Below are 25,510 nucleotides of genomic sequence, written 5' to 3'. Positions count from 1 at the left end.
TATATTCATTTGTCTACTAACTCTATAAAACCAGGATAGAAGAACAATAGAGAACTATCAACACGAGGGCTAGGGTTGTGGATCAGTGGCAGAGTGCTTGCCATGCATGTGTGAGGAACTGGGTTCAAGTCTCAGCACTGCATATAAATGAATAAAACAAAGGTCCATTGACAGCTAAAAGAAGAGAGAGAGAGAGAGAGAGAGAGAGAGAGAGAGAGAGAGAGAGAGAGAAAACTACTAACTGATGTGCATATTTCTATCAGGAAGTAACTTCATTACACCGAACACTACTCATAAATTACCACTAAAAATAAGAGGACCTTCTACCATATATAACATATATACTATATAACATGTATAAAGTGTAAGATATATATATATATATATATATATATATATATATATATATATATACACACACATTTGCTACACATCATTAAACATTTAAAACAATCTAATTATAAGCTTTTTGTGTTGAGACTGAATTATGTCACATCAAATAGAAAAGAAGCCTTGTTCCCACTGTTTTATTCAGGGAAGCAAAGGCTTACAGAAATCTAAATTTCTTTTGGTGAAACTTTTACTGATAGGAAAACTAGTTTAATAAAATGATAAACTGGTTTTTAAAAAGTTTTCTTTCTTTTCCAATACAGTTTCCACAAAGAAAAAAATTACAAAATATTATACTATGGTAAAAAACTTATATGTAGATGCATACAGTGGTTACTGACTACACCCTGAATTTGAGTCAAATCAACTAGTGTGTGTTTGGTAAACCTGAGTAAGGGCATGCAGTGGAGTGCAATTACAGAGAGCCAATGAACAGATTAGACGAAAACATATGTTATAAAAGAGTTAATAAAATAATTTAACTGCAGCAGTTTTCAGGAAAAAAACTGGCTAGGTTGAAACTCTTCTCTGGTAGGCTCACACCATCTATAATCTTAAAAAAATGTATTTTAACTTCCAGTAATGAGTTTCATCCAGTTGGATTCTGCCTGAGATGTCAATGGAGGACAGGTGCACTGCAGATTCTTCTCAGCAGAATCAGAGTGCTTACTCGAGGGACTCCAAGATGGGCACAAATAGAGTGCATCACACCCCATGTACTGCGTCACTGCGCAGGTGAATAACGAGTTAGAATGACAAAAAAACTATCTTGTTAGGAATTTACAGCAAAATGGGGATGCACTGAAACCTAGAGGAAGGATTTCGAGCACCGAGGTCCAGTAATTGAGTCTCAAACACGAGCCAACTGTGAGACTGGAGATCCAGGCTGACTGATCTGCACGGCCCGCCCCGCAGCTACAGATGGCGGGGCGCCACCAAGAAGCTACCAGCAAGCAGAGAGAAGCGTTGCTACAGATTCTGTGGAATCCTGCCGGCTGTGCCCTCACTGAGCCCAGGGCTGAGTTCGGGATTTCAGACGGGGAAGGAAATGGTCCAGTTCTATCCCCCACAACAGAAACTCCACCAAGGAAGCCAGTGGCCACCATCTTGGAGAGCTGACGTAACAACCACCAGTCTCTAACAGATTGCAACAATAATACAGGTGTGTGTTACTCAACCCATCTACCATACAGCAGGGAATTCTCTCCTAGGCTTTCCGGGGAAGGGATTATCAGAACGAGCCTGCATAAAGACGCGGGGAAAACTAGCAACACCTGACCTCCAACTCCCCCACCCATCAGCGGTGAAAACGAAACCTGTCTTGCCAGCGCTGGGGGAGGGGCCATCGGAAAAAATCAAAACAATAGAGTGCCGGGGTTCCCAATAGCCACCCTCCACACCCAGCAAACAGCAGGCCCAGAGTACAGTTTGAACTGCCGAGAGGCCCTCCGGCGACAGCCCACCCGCTGCTGCATGACTGGGCAACTGGAGACCGCCTGCCCGCCAGCAACTGACCACGCGACTGGGCGGCTAGAGATCACCCGTCCGCTGGCGACAGCCTGCCCGCTGCCCACGCAACTGGGCGGCTGGAGACCGCCCGCCCGCCGGAGACCGACAGTGCGACTGGGCGGCTAGAGATCACCCACCTTCTGGCGACCAGGAGCTGAAACCAACCAGAGAGAGTCCAGTCCCACCCCCCGATTCGGACACCCCAGCAAGGAGCCTGGGGCCCGCCATAGCAGAGAGCTGACGTCACTGGAGCTTGGCCTTCAGAATTCCTTCCCGGCAGAATCCACTTTAGCAGGCATAGTCTACCAACACAAAGGAAAGACAACAGAGATATACAAAACCAAAACAAATCTATAGGAGAGAGCAGAAATACAGCAATCAAATAGAGCTGGAAAGTAAAGTAAACAACATGAAAAAACAAGAGAAAAAGGAGTACAAACAATGCAGGACAACTTAAATCTACAGGAGGACCTAGAAGCATCAGAGACATGGATAGGGAAAGAACTCAAGGCATACCTAACTCAGATGGAAAGGAATATTAGAGAAGACATGAGACAGAAAGTTCAAGCAATGAAAGTATATTTTGAAAACGAATTAAACAAACAAATTCAAATGGCAAAGAACGAGCTTTACTAGGAGATAGAGATCTTAAAAAAAAAATCAAACAGTAATCCTAGAAATGCAGGAAACTATAAACCAAATTAAAAACTCAAACGAAAATATTACAAATAGACTAGATCAAGTAGAAGTCAGAACATCAGATAATGAAGACAAAGTTTATCAACTTGAAAAGAATATAGTCATCACAGAAAAGATGCTTAAATCTCACAAGCAATCTATTCAGGAGATATGGGATGTCATAAAAAACCAAATTTTAGAGTCATCGGGATAGAAGAAGGCATAGAGATTCAAACCAAAGTAATATACAACCTATTAAATGAAATAATTCTAGAAAACTTCACAGAGATGAAAGATGGAATGGATTGCCAAATCCTGAAAGCCTACAGGACCCCAAACATTCAAAACCATAATAGACCAACTCCAAGACATATAATTATGAAGATAGCCAACATACAGAACAAGGAGAGAATATTAAAAGCTATGAGAGAAAGGAGGCAGATTACATTCAGGGTAAACCAATTAGGTTAACAAATGATTTTTCATCACAAACTTTGAAAGCGAGAAGATCCTGGAACAATGTATTTCAAACACTGAAAAATAAGGGATTCCAACCAAGAATACTGTATCCAGCAAAATTAAGCTTCAGATTTGACAATGAAATTAAAATCTTTCATGATAAACAAAAGCTAAAAGAATTCGCAGCCAGAAAACCAGCACTGCAAAGCATTTTGAGCAAAATACTACAAGAAGAGGAATTGAAAAATAATGCCCAAAACTAACAGCGGGAGGTATCTCAGTAAAGGGGGAGGAAAATAACCAAAAAGTAAAAACTAGCCAAACTAAAATAAATAAATAAATAAACATGACTGGAAGTACAAACCATATTTCAATTGTAACCTTAAATGTTAATGGCCTAAATTCACCAATCAAGAGACATAGGCTAGTAACCTGGATAAAAAAAAAAAATCCAACAACATGCTGCCTTCAGGAGACTCATATGATAGGAAGAGACATACACAGGCTGAAGGTAAAAGGTTGGGAAAAATCATACCACTCACATGGCCCTCTGAACCAAGCAGGAGTGGCCATACTCATATTGAATAAAATCAACTTCAAACCTAAGTTAATCAAAAGGGATAAAGAAGGACATTATATACTGTTAAAAGGAACCATCCACCAACAAGACATAACAATTATCAATTTGTATGCACCAAACAATGGTGCGGCAATGATCATAAAACAAACTCTCCTCCAGTTCAAGAGTCAAATAGACCACAACACAATAATTATGGGTGACTTCAACACACCACTCTTGCCATTAGACAGATCCTCTAGACAAAACCTGAATAAAGAAACTACAGAAATCAATAGCACAATCAATTACCTAGACTTAACTGACATATATAGAATATATCAACCTTCATCAAGTGGATACACGTTCTTCTCAGCAGCATATGGATCCTACTAAAAGATAGACCATATATTATGCCATAGGGCAACTCTTAGTAAATATAAAGGTGTGGAGATATTACCATGCACCATATCTGATCATAATGGAATGAAACTGGAAATCAATGATAAAAAAAGGAAGGAAAAATCCTACATCACATGGAAAATGAAAAATATGTTACTGAATGATCAATGGGTTACAGAAGACATAAAGGAGGAGATAAAAAATCTTAGAGACAAATGACAATACAGACACAACATACCGAAATCTATGGGATACAATGAAAGCAGTTTTAAGAAGGAAATTCATTTCTTGGAGTTCTTTCCTCAAAAAAAGAAAAAAAAAAAAAAAAAACAAATAAATGATGTCACACTACACCTCAAAAACCTAGAAAAGGAAGAGCAAAACAACAGCAAATGTAGTAGAAGACAAGAAATAATTAAAATCAGAGCAGAAATCAATGAAATTGAAACAAAAAAAATTGAAAAAATTGATAAAACTAAAAGTTGGTTCTTTGAAAAAATAAATAAGATCGACAGGCCCTTAGCCATGCTAACGAAGAGAAGAAGAGAGAGAACTCAAATTACTAACATACGGGATGAAAAAGGCAATATCACAACAAACACTACAGAAATATAGAAGATAATTTGAAAGTATTTTGAAATACTTTTATTCCAATAAAATAGAAAAATTGGGAAAAATCATACCACTATATTCCAATAAAATAGAAGATAGTGAAGATATCGATAAATTTCTTAAGTCATACGATCTGCCCAGATTGAGTCAGGAAGACACACACAATTTAAACAGACCAATAACAAAGGAAGAAATAGAAGAAGCCATCAAAAGACTAAGAAACAAGAAAAGCCCTGGACCGGATGGGTATACAGCTGAGTTTTACAAAACCTTCAAAGAAGAATTAATACCAATATTTTTCAAGCTATTTCAAGAAATAGAAAAGAATGAGCTCTTCCAAATTCATTATATGAGGCCAACATCACCCTGATCCCGAAACCAGACAAAGACACTTCAAAAAAAGAAAACTAGAGACCAATACCTCTAATGAACTTGGATGCAAAAATTCTCAATAAAATCCTGGTGAATCGAATACAAAAGCATATCAAAAAAATTGTGCACCATGATCAAGTAGGATTCATCCCTGGGATGCAAGCCTGGTTCAATATACGGAAATCAATAAATGCTATTCACCACATCAATAGACTTAAAGATAACAACCATATGATCATCTCGATAGATGCAGAAAAAGCATTCGACAAAGTACAGCATCCCTTTATGTTCAAAACACCAGAAAAACTAGGGATAACAGGAACATACCTCAACATTGTAAAAGCTATATATGCTAAACCTCAGGCTAGCATCATCCTAAATGGAGAAAAACTGAAGGCATTCCCTCTAAAATCTGGAACAAGACAGGGATGCCCTCTATCACCACTTCTATTCAATTTAGTTCTTGAAATACTAGCCAGAGCAATTAGACAGACAAAAGAAATTAAAGGCATAAAAATAGGAAAAGAAGAACTTAAATTATCGCTATTTGCGAATGACATGATAATATATTTAACAGACCCAAAAGGGTCTACAAAGAAACTGTTAGAGTTAATAAATGAATTCAGCAAAGTGGCAGGATATAAAATCAACACACATAAATCAAAGGCATTCCTGTATATCAGCAACAAAACTTCTGAAATGGAAATGAGGAAAACCACTCCATTCACAATATCCTCAAAGAAAATAAGATACTTGGGAATCAACCTAACAAAAGAGGTGAAAGATTTATACAATGAAAACTACAGAACCCTAAAGACAGAGATAGAAGAAGATCTTAGAAGATGGAAAAATGTACCCTGTTCATGGATAGGGAGAAATAAAATCATCAAAATGGCGATATTACCCAAAGTTCTCTACAGGTTTAATGTGATGCCAATCAAAATCCCAATGGCATTTCTTGTAGAAATAAATAAAGCAATAATGAAATTCATATGGAAAAACAAAAGACCCAGAATAGCAAAAACAATTCTAAGCAGGAAGTATGAATCTGGAGGTATAGCTATACAAGATCTCAAACTGTACTACAGAGCAATAGTAACAAAAATAGCATGGTACTGGTACCAAAACAGGCAGGTGGACCAATGGTACAGAATAGAAGACACAGAGACCAATCCACAAGATTACAACTTTCTTATACTTGATAAAGGGGCTAAAAGCATGCAATGGAGGAAGGATAGCATCTTCAACAAATGGTGCTGGGAAAATTGGAAATCCATATGCAACAAAATGAAACTGAATCCCTTTCTCTCGCCATGCACAAAAGTTAACTCAAAATGGATCAAGGAGCTAGATATCAAATCAGAGACACTGCGTCTGATAGAAGAAAAAGTTGGCTACGATCTACATACTGTGGGGTCGGGCCCCAAATTCCTTAATAGGACGCCCATAGCCCAAGAGTTAATAACAAGAATAAACAAACGGGACCTACTTAAACTAAAAAGTTTTTTCTCAGAAAGAGAAACAATAAGAGAGGTAAATAGAGAGCCTATATCCTGGGAACAAATTTTTACCCCTCACACTTCAGATAGAACCCTAATATCCATAATATACAAAGAATTCAAAAAAATTTAAACACTAAGATAACAGATAACCCAATCAACAAATGGGCCAAGGACCTGAACAGACACTTCTCAGAGGAGGACATACAATCAATCAACAAGTACATGAAAAAATACTCACCATCTCTAGCAGTCAGAGAAATGCAAATCAAAACCACCCTAAGATACCATCTCACTCCGGTAAGATTGGCAGCCATTATGAAGTCAAGCAACAATAAGTGTTGGCGAGGATATGGGGAAAAGGGTACAGTTGTACATTGCTGGTGAGACTGCAAATTGGTGAGGCCAATTTGGAAAGCAGTTTGGAGATTCCTGGGAAAGCTGGGAATGGATCCACCATTTGACCCAGCTATCACCCTTCTCGGACTATTCCCTGAGGATCTTAAAAGAGCGTACTATAGGGATACTGCCACATCAATGATCATAGCGGCACAATTCACAATAGCTAGACTGTGGAACCAACCTAGATGCCCTTCAATAGGTGAATGGATAAAAAAAAAGTGGAATTTATACACAATGGAGTATTACTCTGCATTAAAAAATGACAAAATCATAGAATTTGCAGGGAAATGGATGGCATTAGAGCAGATTATGCTAAGCGAAGCTAGCCAATCCTTAAAAAACAAATGCCAAATGTCTTCTTTGATATAAAGAGAGCAACTAAGAACAGAACAGGGAGGAAGAGCATGAGTAAAAGATTAACATTAAACAGAGTCGAGTGGGGGGAGAGAAAGGGAGAGAGAAGGGAAATAATATGGAAATGGTAGGAGACCCTTAATGTTACACAAAATTACACATAAGAAGTTGTGAGGGGAAAGGGGGGGAACAAGGGAGAAAATTGAACAACAACAGATGAGGTAGAGAGGGAAGATGGGAGGGGAGGGGAGGGGGGATAGTAGGGGATAGGAAAGGTAGTGGATTACAACTGTCACTAATATGCCATTATGTAAAAATGTGAGTGTGTAACCGATGTGATTCTGCAATTTGTATTTGGGGTAAAAATGGGAGTTCATAACCCACTTGAGTCAAATGTATGAAAGATGATATATCATGAGCTTTGTAATGTTTTGAACAACCAATAATAAAAATAGAATCAGAGTGCTTACTGAAGAAAGGCCTTTAAGTTCTTATATTTCCAGGACCCAACAAGGACATGAATTTGGCAGGTCAAGAGTCATCAACAACACAAGTCAGGCTCTATCAACAAAAGTAACTGAGACACATATCTGTAAGGAGCTCTGGAAAGCTGTAGTCATGGTTACATGGTCATCCAAGAGATAGAAACTGAGGTGAGTTCCAATTAAACGTTCCTGTAGGAACTATGTGAAAGAAGAAAGAATTGGTTCTGGTAAAAAAAAAAAAAAAAAAAACCTTGCTGCTACCATCTACAGAGAGGAGAGCTGATCTCCAGAGTCTGGCCATCTCACTGTGCTTAGAGGCATGTGAAGGAAGAACCTCCACTTCTTCAACTGAAGCAATTATAGTCATTTCCTTGGTGATTCACCAAGGGGGTTCCCTCTTTAGAAAGGTCCCATTGGTGGAACTCTGTCTTTGAGATATCAGGATCTCCTGTATGTTTTATCTCCAAGACACAGGGACTGCCTCTATTTACTGGAATTGTGGATACCCATCTTATTGGTCCAGATTAACAGAGATATGTCGAAAACTCTGATCAGCAGGAATTATGGTGTGCTGGTTGGCTGCATTATAGAATGGAGGGCAGTGGGGACATCTCCCTTTTAAATCTGGTGTTTAGAGATTAGTAAAAAAAAAGATGAGTTGCATGTGATTTTGTGGGGCAGAACATTTTTGGAATGCTTTGAAAGGTCTTTTGAAAAGCTTGTTCCCTGCATCTCCCCCAACCAAGCACAGACCTGCATGCAGTCCATCTCTACCATGCTTAGAGGAAGTGAAACCAACCACGGAGACTTGATGTCTTGCATGACCTTGAGCTCACTGATAAAAGTGTGGAATTGGATTTTCAGCACAGAGTGACCCACAGGCTCCATGTCCTAGAGTTTTGTTGATAGCTCCTACTCTAACAAGAGCCCCATACTCAGGTACATAAAAATCCAATATTGTGACTGATTTACCTCTTCATATAAAAATGGTTCTATAGTACTTCCTGGTAGGCACAAATGAAACTTTTCAACATTCAAGACTCCACAACCAGTACTGACCTGTTCAGGCTAGAATTGAGAAGAAACAAGTACAGCTATAGTTGCTCCAAACACCCCCAAAATGGTTAATCTTAAAAGTAGATGTTGGGGAAGAAACTGTCTATATTTGAATTACATCAGATGAGGAAATCATTCTTTTCTTGGCACTGAATCTTTAAACGGCTTTTTTTATCATTTGTTTTTCAGTTTCTAACACACATGATCTTTTGTTTAATTTTCTTTGTACTTGTTTTCTTATTTTTCATTTGTATTTGCGTTATTTTTCTTTTTTCATTTTTTCTTCTTTTTTCTGTGTATTTTAGTATTAATTTTAGAATCACTCACAACTGAATTTTGGATATTGTTTATTATTACCACTTCTTCATTGGTTACCTGAGTTGTAGAGATCATTTTTATGAGTTTTTGCTTTGGTCTTAAGTCAACATGTGCTTAGCTTCTAACTTTTAGATATTGCTGGTGGCTATTCTTTCCTCTTAAATTACTTTGGATTAGTGGTCCCAACACTTTTGTCATTGAGTTGGGGCTTTGAAAATAGAACATACACTCTGTTTGGGGAATATCTGAAGAGAAATCTGCTGAAGAAAATGGCCCACATCTAAGAGAATAGAAATCTATTTGAACATCTGCACAAACCTCCGTATATTAAAACAAGAAAATGAGAGTGCAAGGCACTAACACATTACCCAAAGTGTTTAAATCCCTAATAAATTACTACACATACATTGATGTGTAGGATAGTAAATAATTCAAACAATTTCTTATGAAAATAATTTCAGAAACTAAAGGACTAAAACATGAATTTATGAAGGAAATCCAGGTTTTGAAAGAATATCCTCACAATGAAATAGAGTTTGTGGGGAAAAAAGGTCAGAAAATTTGGAAATAATAAGTTTATTAAATCAAATAAAAGTCGAAATGAGAAGTACTGAAAATATACTACATCAGGTAGATGGAAGAATGTTAAGTCTTGAAGACAAGGTGGATGGTGTAGAACTTTCCTAATGTAATAAAAATGAGAGACTTTAAAAAGAGAAAAAAGTGCATAACATTATATTGGATAGAGAGAAATGATGGGAGGGGAGGGGAGGGAAAGGGGGGATATGAAGAGCAGCAGAATAGAATAGACATTATGATTGCTGTATGTATATAGGTGACTCTATGACCAGTGTGATTCTGCAATCTCTACAATCAGAAAAATTAGAAATTATACCCCAATTGATTCAAATGTTTGAATTGCTAAGATCATTGTAATGTCATAGTATCTAATAAAAAATAATAATAAAAATAAATAAATAAATAAATATCATGCATTTTGTCTGAGAAAAAAAAAAAGAATATCCAAGCATTCTAGGGCAACTTTAAAAGACCAATTGAGATTAAGGTCTTGAAGGAAGGAATGTATAGACAGACTAATGGCATAGAAACTTATTCAGTGAACTCGCACCAGAAAAAAAATATTTAATTGTGGAAATAAGAACATCAGGCACAGAAAGCATTTAGAAGGCCAAATAGACATGGCCAAAAAGAAACTGTCTACATTATATTTTGGTTAAAATGCCAAAATTCAGAGCAAAGAAAGATTTTTACAAATTCAAGAGAGAAGCACCAAGTTATTGGTAAATGGTAATGCATCTGGATAACTCTAAGGGCCAGCAGGACATGAAATAATATATTTCAAGCACTAAAACAGAAATATTATAGTGGCACCGCCTACTCCACAAATGCATCTTCATTAAGCTTCCCCAGAGACCCTCACCACAATTTTTCTTGTATACAATATATTAGCTAAGATCTCTGCAAAATGACTCAAATGTTGTTATACATCCTTTTTTTTCTGTTGATCTGCTCTGTATTGAAAAGACTAAATTTATCCCTGGACTTAATGAATATACTCTGCTTTTGTGGTGTAATCTGTAAAATCCCTGACAGTTCTAAGAAATGAGACAATAGGTTACTTCTGAGAACTCACAGAAAAAAAAAATAACTTTCATGTAGAACCCTGCAAAATGTATACTTCCAGGCTCCCATTTCCACACCACCAGGTATAAAGCTCAACAAATGTCTAGACTCAGCATTCATAGAGAGAATTTGTTTCAGGTGAAAGCCCCCTCTGAACAGGCTGCAGACAATAAACCTGCACTTTGCTAATTCCTCTGGTGTCCAGTCTTATCTGTCTTACTTCAGTACTGCCAGCCTACATTGTTATCTGCATCAAAGTTATTCTTCATAAATAATTACATTTCAAGACAAGAATAAACTAAAATAAACTATGACAACTAACCTGCCAGTGTAGAAGATTCACTATGGAATTCTATATACACAAGAAGAAGATTAAAATAAATCATGGGAGAATATAAAAGAATAAATGTAACTAGAAGAGTGGATAAGCAAATAGGAATAAAGAGTCAACCCTATATTATAAAGAAACACACCTCATTAACATTGGATTCACATCAAGTTAATTATCAACTCAAAAGACATAGATTAAAATACTCAATTAACAAACAAGACCCAAATGTGTGTTGTCTACAAGAAACACAGCCTGACATGCAACGATGTTCACAGAATAAAACTTAAAGAATAGAGAGATATTCCATGTAAATGGAAGCCAAAAATGTAATAGCTATTTGCAAATTTGATAAAGGTGACTTTAAACAATTACTCAAAGTTAGCAAAGAAGGTCACAACCTACAGCTAAAGGAAAAAATCCAACAACAAGAAAAATGTCTTTAAATATTTATACAGAAGTGTGGGTGACATTAATACTAATATCACCAGTGACTGGTTAGGTGGACAAAACATCAATAACTTTCCTATATATCACTTTTAATTTTTATTATGACAACTTAATAGTTGTCTAGGCACTATTTCATCTGACAAGAACAGAACTCATAATTTTTTAGCAATACAAAAAACTTTCTTTATAATAGGTCATATATTAGGATACAAAGCATGTCTTAGTAAATACAAAAACAAAATAATTCCATTTATCCCTTATCAGATCACAATGGATTGCTATTAGAAAACAACACATACAGCCTTTTTAACAGGTGGGTCTGGGAAAAAAATACCTAAACACATGAAGAGGAAAATCAACTCAAGAATGGATCAAAGATTTAGGAATTACACAAGAAACTCTACAGCTGCTAGATAAAATTGTAAGCTGAATTTTTCAACATATTATCACAATCATCAATTGTCCTAACAAAACTCCTAAAGCATAAGACATAATACCAAGAATCAATAAGTAGGATGGCATAAAATTAAAAACTTCTGAACACTAAAGGAAACAAATAAGAGCATGAAGACAGAGGCTGCAGAAACGGAGATCTTTGCCACCTGATCCACAAATGTGGGTTAATATTCAGAATATATAAAGAACTCAAAAAACTTATCACAAACAATTGATAACTCACAGAATAAATTGAAAAACACTAAAGGGATCTTTCTAAAAAGAATTACAATTGAACAATAAATATATTTTAAAAAGTTCAACATCTCCAGAAGTTTGGAAATACAAATAAAAACTACATTGAGATTTTATCTCACTCTCTTCAGAATGGCAATTATCAAAAACACAAATAATAGTAAATGTTGATGAGGATGCAGAAAAAAGGTACACCCAACTCTTCCATTGCTTGGTATAGATTCAAAAGATTTAAAATCAGCATATTTTAGGGATGTAGCCACATCAGAGTTTATGGCAGCACAATTCAAAATAGAAAGACTATCAAATGAAGCTTAGTTGCCAATCAACAGATTAATGTATAAAAAATATATATGTAATGAAGCTCTACTCAGTAAGTCATCAATTAAAAGAAATAATGGCATTGGTTAGTAAATGAATGGAACTGGAAAATGTCCCACTAAGTCAAAGCAAATATCCTGCTCAGACTCAAAAAGTCAAAGGCTGAATATTTTCCCTTATATTAAGAAGGTAGATAAAAATAAAGGGAAAATGGGGGGTCCCTAAAAACAGAAGAGAGGCCAGTGGAGTCAAGGAAGGAGATTAGGAGGGATGGAGTGACTGCTAGAGGAATTGTGGTGAAATGAATCTGAACAAATTTTCCTTTGTACACTTAAAAATATATCACACTGAATTTGACCTTTATGTATATCAATGATGCACTAATTAAAACAACTACAAGTAAATAGAAGAAAGAACAGTGGAGTAGAACAGAGATAATAGAGGTAGGGAAGGGATATTACTGGGGATAAAATTGGAAAATTGTATAACATGCTTGTATTATTATTTAAAAATGAACCTCAATATTATATGTGAAATGAAGATCTAATTAATAAAAAGAAGCAAACAGTGAGTAAAACTATAGAAATTTCATGAACACTTGAAGAATGGATAATACATTTGCATAATCAAAGTGTCACTAATTAAATTAGGGGAGGGAAGTTTTAAATAAACCTGAGAACCACATGAGAATCAAAACAACATTTATACATTTATGGGTTAAAGTAAAAGCAGATCTTTTTTGTTGTTTTTTTTCTTTTATTGAAACATTTTATATATATATATATATATATATATATATATATATATATATAGGTTCATTATAACTTATACAGAAATGCATATAACATATTTAGACAAATCTTACTGTCCAGTACATTTTCTATCCCTTCCGATATCCCTCCATTTATCCACCAAAAGCAGTTGTATGTGGACAGTTTACACTAAGGGCTACCTCCATTTGAAAATCTAAGATATTTCAATTTAAAAACCTCATAATGCATCCCAAGGTCTAAGAAAAACCTCAGTAAATGAATTCTAAAACCAATACAAGAAAATAATTAATTAAAGTCAAAGCCAAAATTATAAAATAGATAATTTTTTAAAAAAAACATAGTGATAATAAAACAAATAGTTTGTTTTTAAAATGGTAAATAAAATTGATAAACCCTTGGCCAAGGGAACTAAAAGAAAAAAAGAAGATACAGATGGATAAAGCTAGAAACAAAAAGTGAAATATTAAAATTGATACCACTGAAATCCAAAAGATCTCTAGAGACTATTAGAAAACTTATATTTCAATGAATGAGAAAAATTTAGACTATTTTAAAGAATAAAATTGAAAGATAAATAAATCTAAGTGATATTAATGAAATATGTCATAAAATGTTGAATCAAATAGATAGAGAAAACCGTAGCTCAATAACAAGCAATTAGGTTGAAGCAATAATAAAAAGCCTTATGGACCAGAGGTTTAGAGGTGAATACATGGTTAAATTTTATCATATATTTAAAGAAGAACTGATATTAATCCCCCATTACATTTAAGAGCAAAGGAAAGATGCTTACAAAGCAATTCTGCAAAGTATTACCCTGACTGGAAAAGTGATTATTGGACAGAACAAGAAAAAAACTAGATATTAATATCCTTGAGGAACATAGTATAAAAATTCTCATAAAATCTTTGCAAACCACATTCAACAACACATTACAAAATAACATACATATCAGGCATAGTGGTGCAGGTCTATACTCTCAGAAAAGCATCAGGTTGTTTGAGGAACACTGTAATTTCAAAGCCAGCCTGGGAAATTTAGTGAGACCTGTTATCAAAGTGAACAATAAATGGTGCTGGGAATGTGGTTCCTTCGTACCATGCTCCTGGTTTGATACTCTAGTTACATACAAAAAAAATCCATAAAAGCTGATTTTGATCCAGGATGATTCAATACATGCAAATCAATAAAACTAATACATCACATATAGAATCAAGAGCAAAATTACATGATCTTTTAAGAAGCTGCAGGAAAAGCCTTTGACAAATTCAATGGCCCTCATGAGAAAGCCCTGAGAGATTAGAAATAGGAGAATTTTATTAAAAGATAATAAAGACCAAGTATATCAAACCCAAAGCCAATAGTAAAATGAAGAAGAACATTTTCTATAAAATCAGGAAATACACAAGGATGTTCATTGCCACCAATCTCACTAATCACAGTACTTAAAATTTTAGAAAAATAGAAAGAAATAAATGGGATTCAAATAGGAATGTTAAAATGTTAAATTATTTCTATATGCAAATGATTTAGTCCTATTCTTAGAAGAACATAAATAATATACTATGAAAATTCTACTTTGATGAATGAATTCATCAGAGTAACTGGATACAAAATAAACATATAAAAATAAACTGTTTGTCTATATACCATAGCAAACCTAGAGAGAATAAAGCAAGAGTAATAGCTCATTCAAATAACTTTAAAAATAGCTAGGAATAACACTAAACAAGAAAGTGAATGACCTCTTCAAGAAAAATTACAGATTGAAGAAAAAAAAATAAGAAAACAATAGGAAGTAAAAATATCTGCTATGTTCATAGAGAAGCAGAATTAATATTGTGAAAGTGGCCATAGTACCATAAATGAATTATAGATTCCATGTATTCCCATTCAAATTCAAATGGTATTGTTTGCAGAAATGGGGGAAAATAACAACTTCTAAATCTGTATGGAAGAAAAACAAACCAACAAAAAATACTTAGACAAAGTGATACTGATCATAAGAGAAACAATGGATAAACCACAATGCCCAATTTCAAAATATAAAACAGAGCCGTAGTAATAAAAACCATGGTCCTGGTGTAAAGAAAGACCCATAGACCAATAGATAGAAGAGAAGTCAGAGAGCAAACCCACACAGGTACAGTCATGTGATACTAGGCAAAGACACCAAAAACATATTTTGGAGAAAAGACAAACAACATTTTAGAAATAGTGTTGGAAAAACTAGATATCCGTATGTAAAAGAAAAAAAAAACCTAGATGCCTATTTTCTAACACTGTACAAGAGTTTATTCAGAAAGGACTAAAGACATATGTACCAGACTAGAAGGTTTACAAATACTAGAAGAAAATATATGGAAAACACGTCAGTATGTAGGCAATAACTTCCTGAATAGATCCCCCTACAGCTCAGAAAATAAGAGCAACAATGTATAAGAGAGGGTGCATCAAACTGAAAAATTCCTGCATAGTAAGTGAAACACAAAACAGTAAGAAGTGGTAGCCTCCAGAAATGGAGAAAAGCTTTGCCAGCTATTCTTCTGACAGAGGATTAATATCCTAAAAATATTAATGCAAATATCTTAACACCAGAAAAACAAAAACCTTTTCAATAAATGAGCAAATGCACAGCTAGTTCTCAAAATAAGAGATACAAATGGCCAACATTTCAGGGAAAAAAAAAAAAAACATAACATCTTTATCAATCGGGAATATGCAAATCAAAACAACATCAAGCTCCCATTTTCCACCATTCAAAAAAGCAATCATTAAGAAGAAGGCAAATAATACTGGGAAGATGAGGAGAAAAATCTCTTACATGTGAATGGCAGGAACATAAATTACTATATCACTATGGAAATTCATATGAAGGCTACTCAAAAACTGAACATAGAACTACTTTATTATTCAAATACACTACTCAGTACTTACCAGAAAATATTAAAGTCAGCTTATTTTAGAGATATACATATGCCCATCTTTGCCATGACACTATTAATAATAGGAAAGTTATAGAATCAGGCTAGATGCTAGTTAATAAAAGAATGGATAAAGAAAATGTGGTATATATACACAAGGAAGATTTCTATGCATAGAGAACAACAAAACTAAGTTAATTTTAGGAAAATGAATGAAACAGGGAAGCATAATGTTAAATAATATAAGCCAGACTCAGGAAACAAGTATCATTTATTGATCTCACATGGAAAACTAGAGGTGGAAATGTTCAACATAAAACTAGATGAATAATAAATTTTATCCATTAGCATACATAAATTTGGGAGTATGGAGAAAAAAATGTTAAAGATAGCATTAGGGGAGTATATTTGATCTATATGTATGTAAAAATATGCCACTGTGAAAATTCTGTATAATTAATGTGTATCATTTTTTAAAAACTGATTATCTTTTTTAATTTTTAGAAGTTCATTTATTTTTCATTTATCATGTTCATTACCACTATTACTCGTTTGTTTGGATTTTATTTTTTTAATAGCAGTACTATTTATATATGCATATATATTTATTTTATTGATTACTTTTTAGTTATAGGTGACAATATAATCCATTTTGATATAATCCAACAAGCACTGACCATCAACATATTAAGTCTATATTAATTGTTACTAAATATAAATTACTTGAAGCTTTAATAGGAACAGAAGCAAAGAAAAGAATGATTTCTTAAGCAGCTAAAATATGCCACATTTATTTGCTTATTTTTCTATTCATTATAATCACAAATGATTGTGATTGTAATCCCACACCCTGCCTCCTAGTCATTCGAGGATGTCAAGAGTAAGTAATAGACAAATATAACACATTATTCTATTGTCCAGCATGTACTTCCCCTAACATTCCTATGTTTGCCCTAATATTGAGTTGCTGCTCTTTTTAATTTCAATATTTCTTATTCTAAGTATCAGCCATCTTGACTCTCTTATTCAATCTGGACACTTGACTTTCCCTTCATAAATGAATTCTTTGTATGCATCCACTTTTATCAGCTTTATATTCATAAAGCTGTTCTTTTCCCTTCTTTTCTATTTATTTCCTTCCATAAGGGCACACTGAAGAACTGTTTATTCCCACCACTTTCTGGCAATGTTAATTCTATACATATACCTCACCTGTTGCTCTCCTTGTTTTCTACTCTAACCTTGTAGCCTTATTTCTTTCTAGCATGTTTTTTCTTCCTGGAAGATGATATGTTTAAAAAATGGAAAGATTTTTAACCCATTACCTTTGAGTCAGGTGATGGAATTTAAGGACAATCATTCTTTATTCTGATTGCCTGCACAAGTGTGGTTTCAAGTACTTCCTTCTTTCGACTGGCAGGTTTACTGTTATCAGGTAAATTTCCACTCTTTTGGTTCCCAGTGTCATATTTTACTTCTGACAATAAAAACAAAATAAAGAGTATATAAAAATTCTGTAATTTAAAGTCATTAAGCAGCACAATTTCAGGCAGTCTTCACATAGCTTACCATCCTTCATGGATTGTCTGGAAGCTTCAATTAATTCTCCTCCTTTTTCTGGGATGTTCTAGGAAGAAAAAAAATTAAGGGATAATAAGAACCAAAGATGACAAAATAATTATTGTTCTTCACTACTGTAGGGTACAACAGAATAAGCATTCTGATGTATATTCAAACTACAATTCTCTCACTTAGTAAGCTATAATTTCTAATGGGATAAGGATTAGGAGCCATGACAGAGAGATCCCCAAAATGTCACTCCCCTTGTCTAAAATTGATTTTTACACAAATGCTGAAATCCATTATACTATTTTCTTAAGCTGAATGATGTAGAAAAAAAAAATTGTAGCCATCTTTACTTAGACTACATTTGAAAAAGACTAACAATATGAGAAATTATATGTGATATTTTAATGTGTTTTTATGATTTATATTGGCATGAATTACCTCTTGAGGGGAAAGCTCATAAGACATGAGCTTTTAGAGTTACCTATTAAAGAAGATTGATTGGATTCATAAACAGTATAAGTTTTGTCCATCTTATGTGTTAAATAGCTAAAGATAAGTAATTATACAAATTTTGCTGCTTCCAAAAAAAGATAAATGACAAAAACCATCTTGTGGGGGTTATATCAATGAATAATAACCACACAGAGCTGCTAAATAGAAACAATGACTCAATAACCAAACCACAATGACAGAGATGAAACAATGAATAGACACTGAAGAGATGTTTTCTGCAGGGAAATATTAAGTATTAGAGTAAGTCATTGTTTTAGAAAGGGAAACATGTTCTTTTTATTCCATTACCTTCATATAATTAAATTAACAAAACAATAAGATATAAAACAATAAAATATTTCTTAATAAACCAGGTGCTGCTGCCACAAAATTAAAGTAATTTCAGGTTTGCTTGACATAGGTAACAAAAGACAGTGGAGTAAGTCATTTTTTAAAAGACAAGCAAGAAGGAAGAAACTAGCAAATTTTCATCTGAAGTTCAAATCTAAACTCAAGTTTGGAGAAGGCTTGGAGGATATTCTTGTTCCTACTAACATATTTATGACATTACTCTAACTTGTTTATTCTTCCTTTATGGCACCAATTTGAGATACTCAAAACTTTTACATCCCATATATTAAAAGAGAAGGCAAACTTAAAGCATATATTTTTTTTTAATTCAGTAGACCTAATTACTAGTTATATCATGCATATTATACTACTTAGGACATTTCAGCAAGTAGATATTTATTTTATCCACATTTACTCATGTTCAACACTGTATATAACACCAGCTTTTAGAAATGGTGCATTTCTCCAGGCCAAATGAGCTCAGTTGAGTTATAAATAATACCAAAGTAGCATTTTAAATAGAACACAGAATGATAACTCTATACTTTTATCTCCCAGTTAAAAATTACACCCTTGTTACTCACATAATGTTTAGCTCTTCATAACTGAAATAAAATTAAAGTAATTTCAAAAACAAAAGATATGGCTTACATTTAACCTTATTTTTAGCTTCTCCAGGATATTTGCAAATATATTTCCTAACCTGGAATAGTTCATAAAAATAGTAGTGTTTTACAGTAAACATTAAAATAAGTAAATACAGAAGCATCTAAAATTTGAAATTTCAAAATTTGACATAGAATTTATATATTTTAAGAAACTATAATGGAAAAACAACAATTTTGAAACTAAAGTATTACCATACAATTATTGAGTGTTTCTGCTTCCAGAACTGGTTATTACTTTGCACACACCATTTATTCATTGATTAGATGAAGAGTAAATTTTTAGAAAATTTCATTACCTCACATTTCTTTAGAATTTTTATTGGTTCTTTTCAGTTATACATCAAAATATAAGTTATATACCAGAATATAATTATAAAAGCATAGAATATAATTTGTTCTAATTCAGGACCTAGTACCTCCTTCTGTTCTTCTAATCTTTCTGCTATTTACTTATAGTTTTTTTTTTTTTTTAATTACTGTCACTTTTAGTGGAAAGACTCAAAGTATGGATATGCAAGCCATTTTAATACAAGTATTAAGATACAGATTCTAGATTTCTGGGTTGCCATAATTCCCAATATTACTTTAGTATAAATATGGAGCCATGGAATGAAATAGAGAATATAGGTTCCTCAATTGCTATGATACCAAAATATCAAGGGTCCAAGTAAAAAAAGAAAAATTATGTGCAATATATATTATATATTCCAAACTAAAGGCACCAGGGAAATTCCACAATTCTATAAAAATTAATTTAGGCATGAGTATTGTAAGTCATGTAAGAATGATTTAAAAACCACAGTAATGAAAACTGATACAAAAAATCCTTGAATAAATATTATATTTCCTCTACAGTTAGAGAGCTGTTTCTAATGCAATTTTTCTTGCACTATGTATTTCACAGCCCATTGTTACTTCCAGCCTCCACGATCCACAAGTACTTGAGAGAACAGTGATATAAAAAGCATTTTTTAAAAAAAAAATCAACATAATTCTTTAAAATTGATTCTTAGCAAATATTCATATAAAATAGAAGAAAAAATATAGCTAAATTTTCAGCATTAGCATCTTAAAACACAAAATTCAGAGCAAGAACATGAGGTTTTTTACAAAAGATCACTTTACCTTAATATGAGCTTCATAGCTGCCCCCAACCATTGCAAACAAGGAATCACCTGAGTGTGATTTTTTGATAGATCTTTAAAGCAAAAATGTATAACAAAAATGGTGAATAGTTTTCTTTTTAAAATAAACTCTGTTTAATTTAAGGTATAACTTATTAAATGGTGTTTCTTGATTGATATAATTAAAATATGACCTCCGATTAAAAAAATAGCTTGTGTTCACCTCTTTCTGACTCTACTGCTGTGAATCTATAAAATATTCAAATAGATATTAAGGCACTCTTAATTCCAATTCAGATCAATAGCCAATACATGAGCAGAAACAGATAAGAATTTGTTCTTGCAAATTGCCTGTCTTGAAGGCTGAATTTAAAACCCAATTAATGGCTGACATTTTTTTTTCACGTGAACTGAAACAAACCTCTGGTAACACAAGACAAGATACCAAGAGGCACAGTTCCTCTCGTGAATATCCAGGAGTCAAATACTAAGCAATGTTGTTCTTCAGCATGGAAATCACCAATAATAATACACTATTTATTCCCTCTACCCACAAATAATGCACAGAGTTCTCTGGAACTTTAAAAAATATTGAAAGTTAAAAAGTGAATATATATGTTATTCAGAATACCTTTGTCAGAAACATTGAAATAAATTATAAAATTGATTTTTCCTATATAGGTCTCACTTTATTCAGGTCCTCATAAACTAGCAAGCCTTTTAAAACCTTTACAAGCACTCAGACACCCAGGGGGGAAGACTGCCAGAAAAGCAGAGTCTTGATATTTGTACCTCTGTTTCATTAGCTGTTATGTAAATACCCTCCTTCCTCTGGGAATCCATTTCCCAGTCACTCATCTGCAAAACTCAGTGGCAGTCTCTAAAATTGAAATCTACATCCCTTGAATATTCAGATTCCTGACACAAGGTTAAACTAAATGGAGTCTCAATCATTGGCCTGTCTGAATACCTTTCCAACTACTCAACTGAAGCTTTGTAATAACTTTCCCTGCCAATCACTCTTTTGCCCAGCACTACATGTACATTTTAAGGACATGAGCAATTTGGAAAGAAAGTGAAGGTGAATGAAAACCTGTTTTGTGTCACAGATATCATGTATTCTAACAATTCCCACTGTCTGTTTCACTAGTCTCTAATCCATTCTTGCACTGCAGAGATGAACACAGGCAAAATACAAGCTATTAAGACTTCCTCTAAATTTTATATTAATATGCCTTTATAGAGAGCTTTTAATATTCTGTGTCCTTCATTCCTGTTTTGGCTCATCAAACTAATCATAAACCCTAAGATTTTGGTCTCTTTTTTAAAATGCTTATTCCTACCCAACACAGTGTTGTTACTCTGGGTAAATACTTTTATAGCCCTTTCCTTCACTAGTTAAATTTTGATCCTCTACCACTGTGTTCACTTAAAAATTCTAGTCTTGTCCTCTTTAGTTGGGTTCCTATAGTCAATCTTCAATCTATTATTTTAAAAAAATAACCTTAAAAATGATAACCAGAAAATGTACTGAGCTCAGAATTAAGAAACTGGAGTTTAAATCTCATTGTTGTCATTGTTTATACCCAGAAAACTCCCTTTAATATATCTAAGTTTCAGGTACATCCTCAAAACTATCATTTGGCTGGCATGTAGAACACATGCTGAAAGACTAGAAGGTCTCTAAAATTCCTTAAAATTCTGAAATTTCTAAACTTTTGATCTGTGAAAAGAAAAAAAAATCAATTGACAAAATAAAACAGAAACACAAAGAGAACAAAACAGAAAATACAAATAGAAATTAAATAAAAGGTTATAGTCATAAAAAAGGGAAAAAAGTATAAAAGTAAAAGTCTTCATAAAATTGTTAGGGGTAGTAATTGAAGAGAAACTAACTGGAAAATCAGGAAGCAGAGAAATTAGAATGTCCTCTAAGGATTAATATAAGTAATACAACATTGTCTAAATAATGTTATTCTTAACTTTCAGTAAAATAATTTTTCTACAGCACTTGCCCGATCTTCTTGTTTATTAGAAACCATGAGGCCAAAGCTCTGTGAGATTTTCCATAAAAGCTTTTGATATATTAAGACAAAATCCTGATTACTAGTGGAACTGTCAATATCAGGACAAAATCTTGGACTATAACCTGGCTTATCAGGTAAAATATAAATCAGAATTAACACACAACTGCCTTTAACTTTCTAAATTGATGATACACAATTTGAAAGTTAAAATGTGAATATATATGTTATTTAGAATACATTTGTCAGGCACATTGAAATAAATTATAAAATTGATTTTTCCTGTATAGGTCCCACTTGGTATCAACCTGTACAGTGGAACAACACAATGGAGCTGTCAGCCAGGTAAGACTACAGTCTAAACACAGGCCTGAAACTTATTAATTACACAAATATGGGACAAAAGTCAACCTCTATGAATGACAGCTCTTTATTAGTAATTAACAGATTATAATAGCACAGATACTTTCAAAGTTCTTATAAGACAACTTTAAGAAACAAGTGTTAACTGAATGTAGTGTCTGTCCCACAATAGAATACTCAACAAATCCTTCTACCTTCACTCTCCTCTTAGTTAATAGACATTTTTTTTATTTAAAATCTATAAATTCATACCTTCTTAATGAGTCATCTTTAGGACTTTCTTTCACTATTAAATAAAACAGTAAAATATATAATTAATCAAAAACAGAAATATAAAATATAAAATTTTACGACTCTGATGTTTTGTTATAAAATGTTCCTCCAGACCCATACTCGGAGAAATTTTTAGAATTAATATTAATTGTATTTATGACAGGTAAGTAATGAATGCATTACAACTCCTATGTTTCGCACTTTGTACTTATCAAATGCAAGGAAGAAACAACAGGAATTATAAAAGTTTGATACTTAAAAGTAAATCATTGGTCCCATAATCATAATCCTTACTAAAAGTTGCAAAAATGAAAGAAAACCTTATCATTGTCAAATAAAGTAGTATAAATATATAAGTGTCAAACAAGAGGAGACATGATGGTGAATTAGCAGGAAGTGGATTTTCTCACAGCTCCACCATATGGGACTCAGAGAGTGAGAAAACTGCTTCTCTGTGAGGTGGGAGATAAAGCATGCCACTGATACTCAATATTGGACAGAGACCTTGAAAACTGGGGAATTTGGGGTATATCAGACAAAGATGAGAAACAGAGCTGGAGCTTAGGATCTGATGTGATTGGGGGAAATCAGTACATTAGGACAAAAAAAGACTGAAAAGTGATGCAGACAAGGGGCTAGGGTTGTGGCTCAGTGGTAGAGTGTTTGCCTAGCATGCATGAGGCACTGGTTTCAATCCATGTAAAATAAAATAAAGATACTGTGTCTACCTAAAACTAATTATATATATGAAAAGTGCAGCAGACAGTCTTGGAATGCAGAATGTGGGACCACAGGGTCAAGCTATTCTACTCATTAAACTGTGGCATGAAAGTCACCACCAGTCTGCCTGGAATGTACAGAGAGTTGAAGCTGGAGATATATTTAAACATCTGCACTGCAATGGCACCAACTCAGACTGGGAATTTAGATCCATGTGTTGGGGCTCAGTCCAATATATAAATCTGGCAGACACCATCCACAAAACATAAACTGAGCCTAGCAAACAGGAGAATTTCTGGCATGGACAGTATTTCTCTGGGGGTAATACTAGTCAGATAGGCCAAAGAGAGCCTGTCCTCCTCTCCTCCCTTGACATAGCTGTGCCCAAGACCAGTGGCAGTTGCTCTAAAATCTCAATGAGCAGGAGTGATGGACCTTGGTGCTTGAGGGCAGACCTAAGGAGGTAAGAAAGAACAGTACCCTGAAAAAACAGAACTGGTAAAGGACTGGCTTCCCTATCCCATGAATGTAGCCCTGGGGATAAGAGTAGAGTAAATTCCTAGGTGTGCACTGATTTATTTATGCCCAGTAACTCCCCATGAAATGAAACACCTGGGGCAAAGACAGGACCTCACTGCCTCCCCTGAGAACGTATTTTAGAACCTAGCATGACCTATATCCTGGGGGTGGAGCTGACAGCACCTTTCACAGCTCCCCATACCATCCCATGGACAATGGAAACTGAGAGATGGAAAGACATTTTGGGAGAGACAGCAAGCACATACTCTCAGTAACAATCCTGTTTTTTTTTTTCTATGTGTACTGATGGATACATGAAGGACATTCATACTCTTGTACATATTTGTTTATGCTTTCTCATTTGAACTATTCTGAAACATAGTTATTTTTCCTTACTCTGTTGTTTTTGTTTCTAATTCTTTTCTCTTACAAACAGTCAAATTCCATTATTCTCACTTTACTCTTTATTTCTTTTACTTGTTTTTCCTTCTTCCTCATAAACAATACATCGTATATCACTTTGCTTCTGCCCTACTCACATCTTGAAACTGCTCATCCTTTTCTATCACCATTGCTTTTTTTCTTCATAATGTACTCTATTTTTAATTTCTCCCAGAACTCTTGGTTTATAAAACTCCACACACCACCATTAATGCTAAAGGAACAATTAATACAATTGAAGCTATAGAAAACATCTATTCTTTTATTTTATGAAATATATAACTCATGATTACTTACTGTCATTACTGATATAAATTGATACATTTCTGTTTATTGTGCCAACTAACTTTGTGTGAAAATAAAAATTAAGTATGCAATTTAGTTCTATATTTTTTATGCACAGTTGGTTGAAATTATTTGGCTCCCCCTAATCTGTGAGCCACAAGGTATCTACAGGATCACTCGAAATGCACAGAATAGAAGTTCTGTTGCTAGAGATCCATTTTGATACATGAATAGACACACAAACAATATGAACAAGCAAGGGAACAAAGCATCCCAAACAAACCAGAATGACTCAAAAGCAGATTCCACAAAAACCACAGTGAAGAAAATATCAGAGAAGGAATTTTGAAAGTTTATATTTCAACTGATCTATGAGATATAAGATAATGTAAAAAGTAAAATCACAGAGAAGACACAAGAAGTAAAATATCAATAAGGAAATAGAAGTTCTAAAGAAAA

General features: G+C 33.9%; 1 protein-coding gene across 1 annotated transcript in view; it reads right to left on the bottom strand.

Annotated features, from left to right (window-relative positions):
• LOC139701582 (ankyrin repeat domain-containing protein 26-like) overlaps window positions 1-25,510 on the bottom strand; it is a 60,231-nt gene that overhangs the window by 19,844 nt on the left and 14,877 nt on the right. The window contains exons 2-5 of the mRNA XM_071600681.1: window positions 20,428-20,500; window positions 17,792-17,849; window positions 17,599-17,699; window positions 1,791-2,021 (exon numbers count right to left, since the gene is read on the bottom strand). Coding sequence (XP_071456782.1) covers window positions 1,791-2,021; window positions 17,599-17,699; window positions 17,792-17,849; window positions 20,428-20,500 — 463 coding nt within the window. The remainder of the gene's footprint in view (window positions 1-1,790; window positions 2,022-17,598; window positions 17,700-17,791; window positions 17,850-20,427; window positions 20,501-25,510) is intronic.

The sequence above is a fragment of the Marmota flaviventris genome, chromosome 13 (genome assembly GCF_047511675.1).
Source record: "Marmota flaviventris isolate mMarFla1 chromosome 13, mMarFla1.hap1, whole genome shotgun sequence".
Lineage (NCBI taxonomy): Eukaryota > Metazoa > Chordata > Mammalia > Rodentia > Sciuridae > Marmota > Marmota flaviventris.
This window is presented reverse-complemented; position numbering and strand designations above follow the sequence as displayed.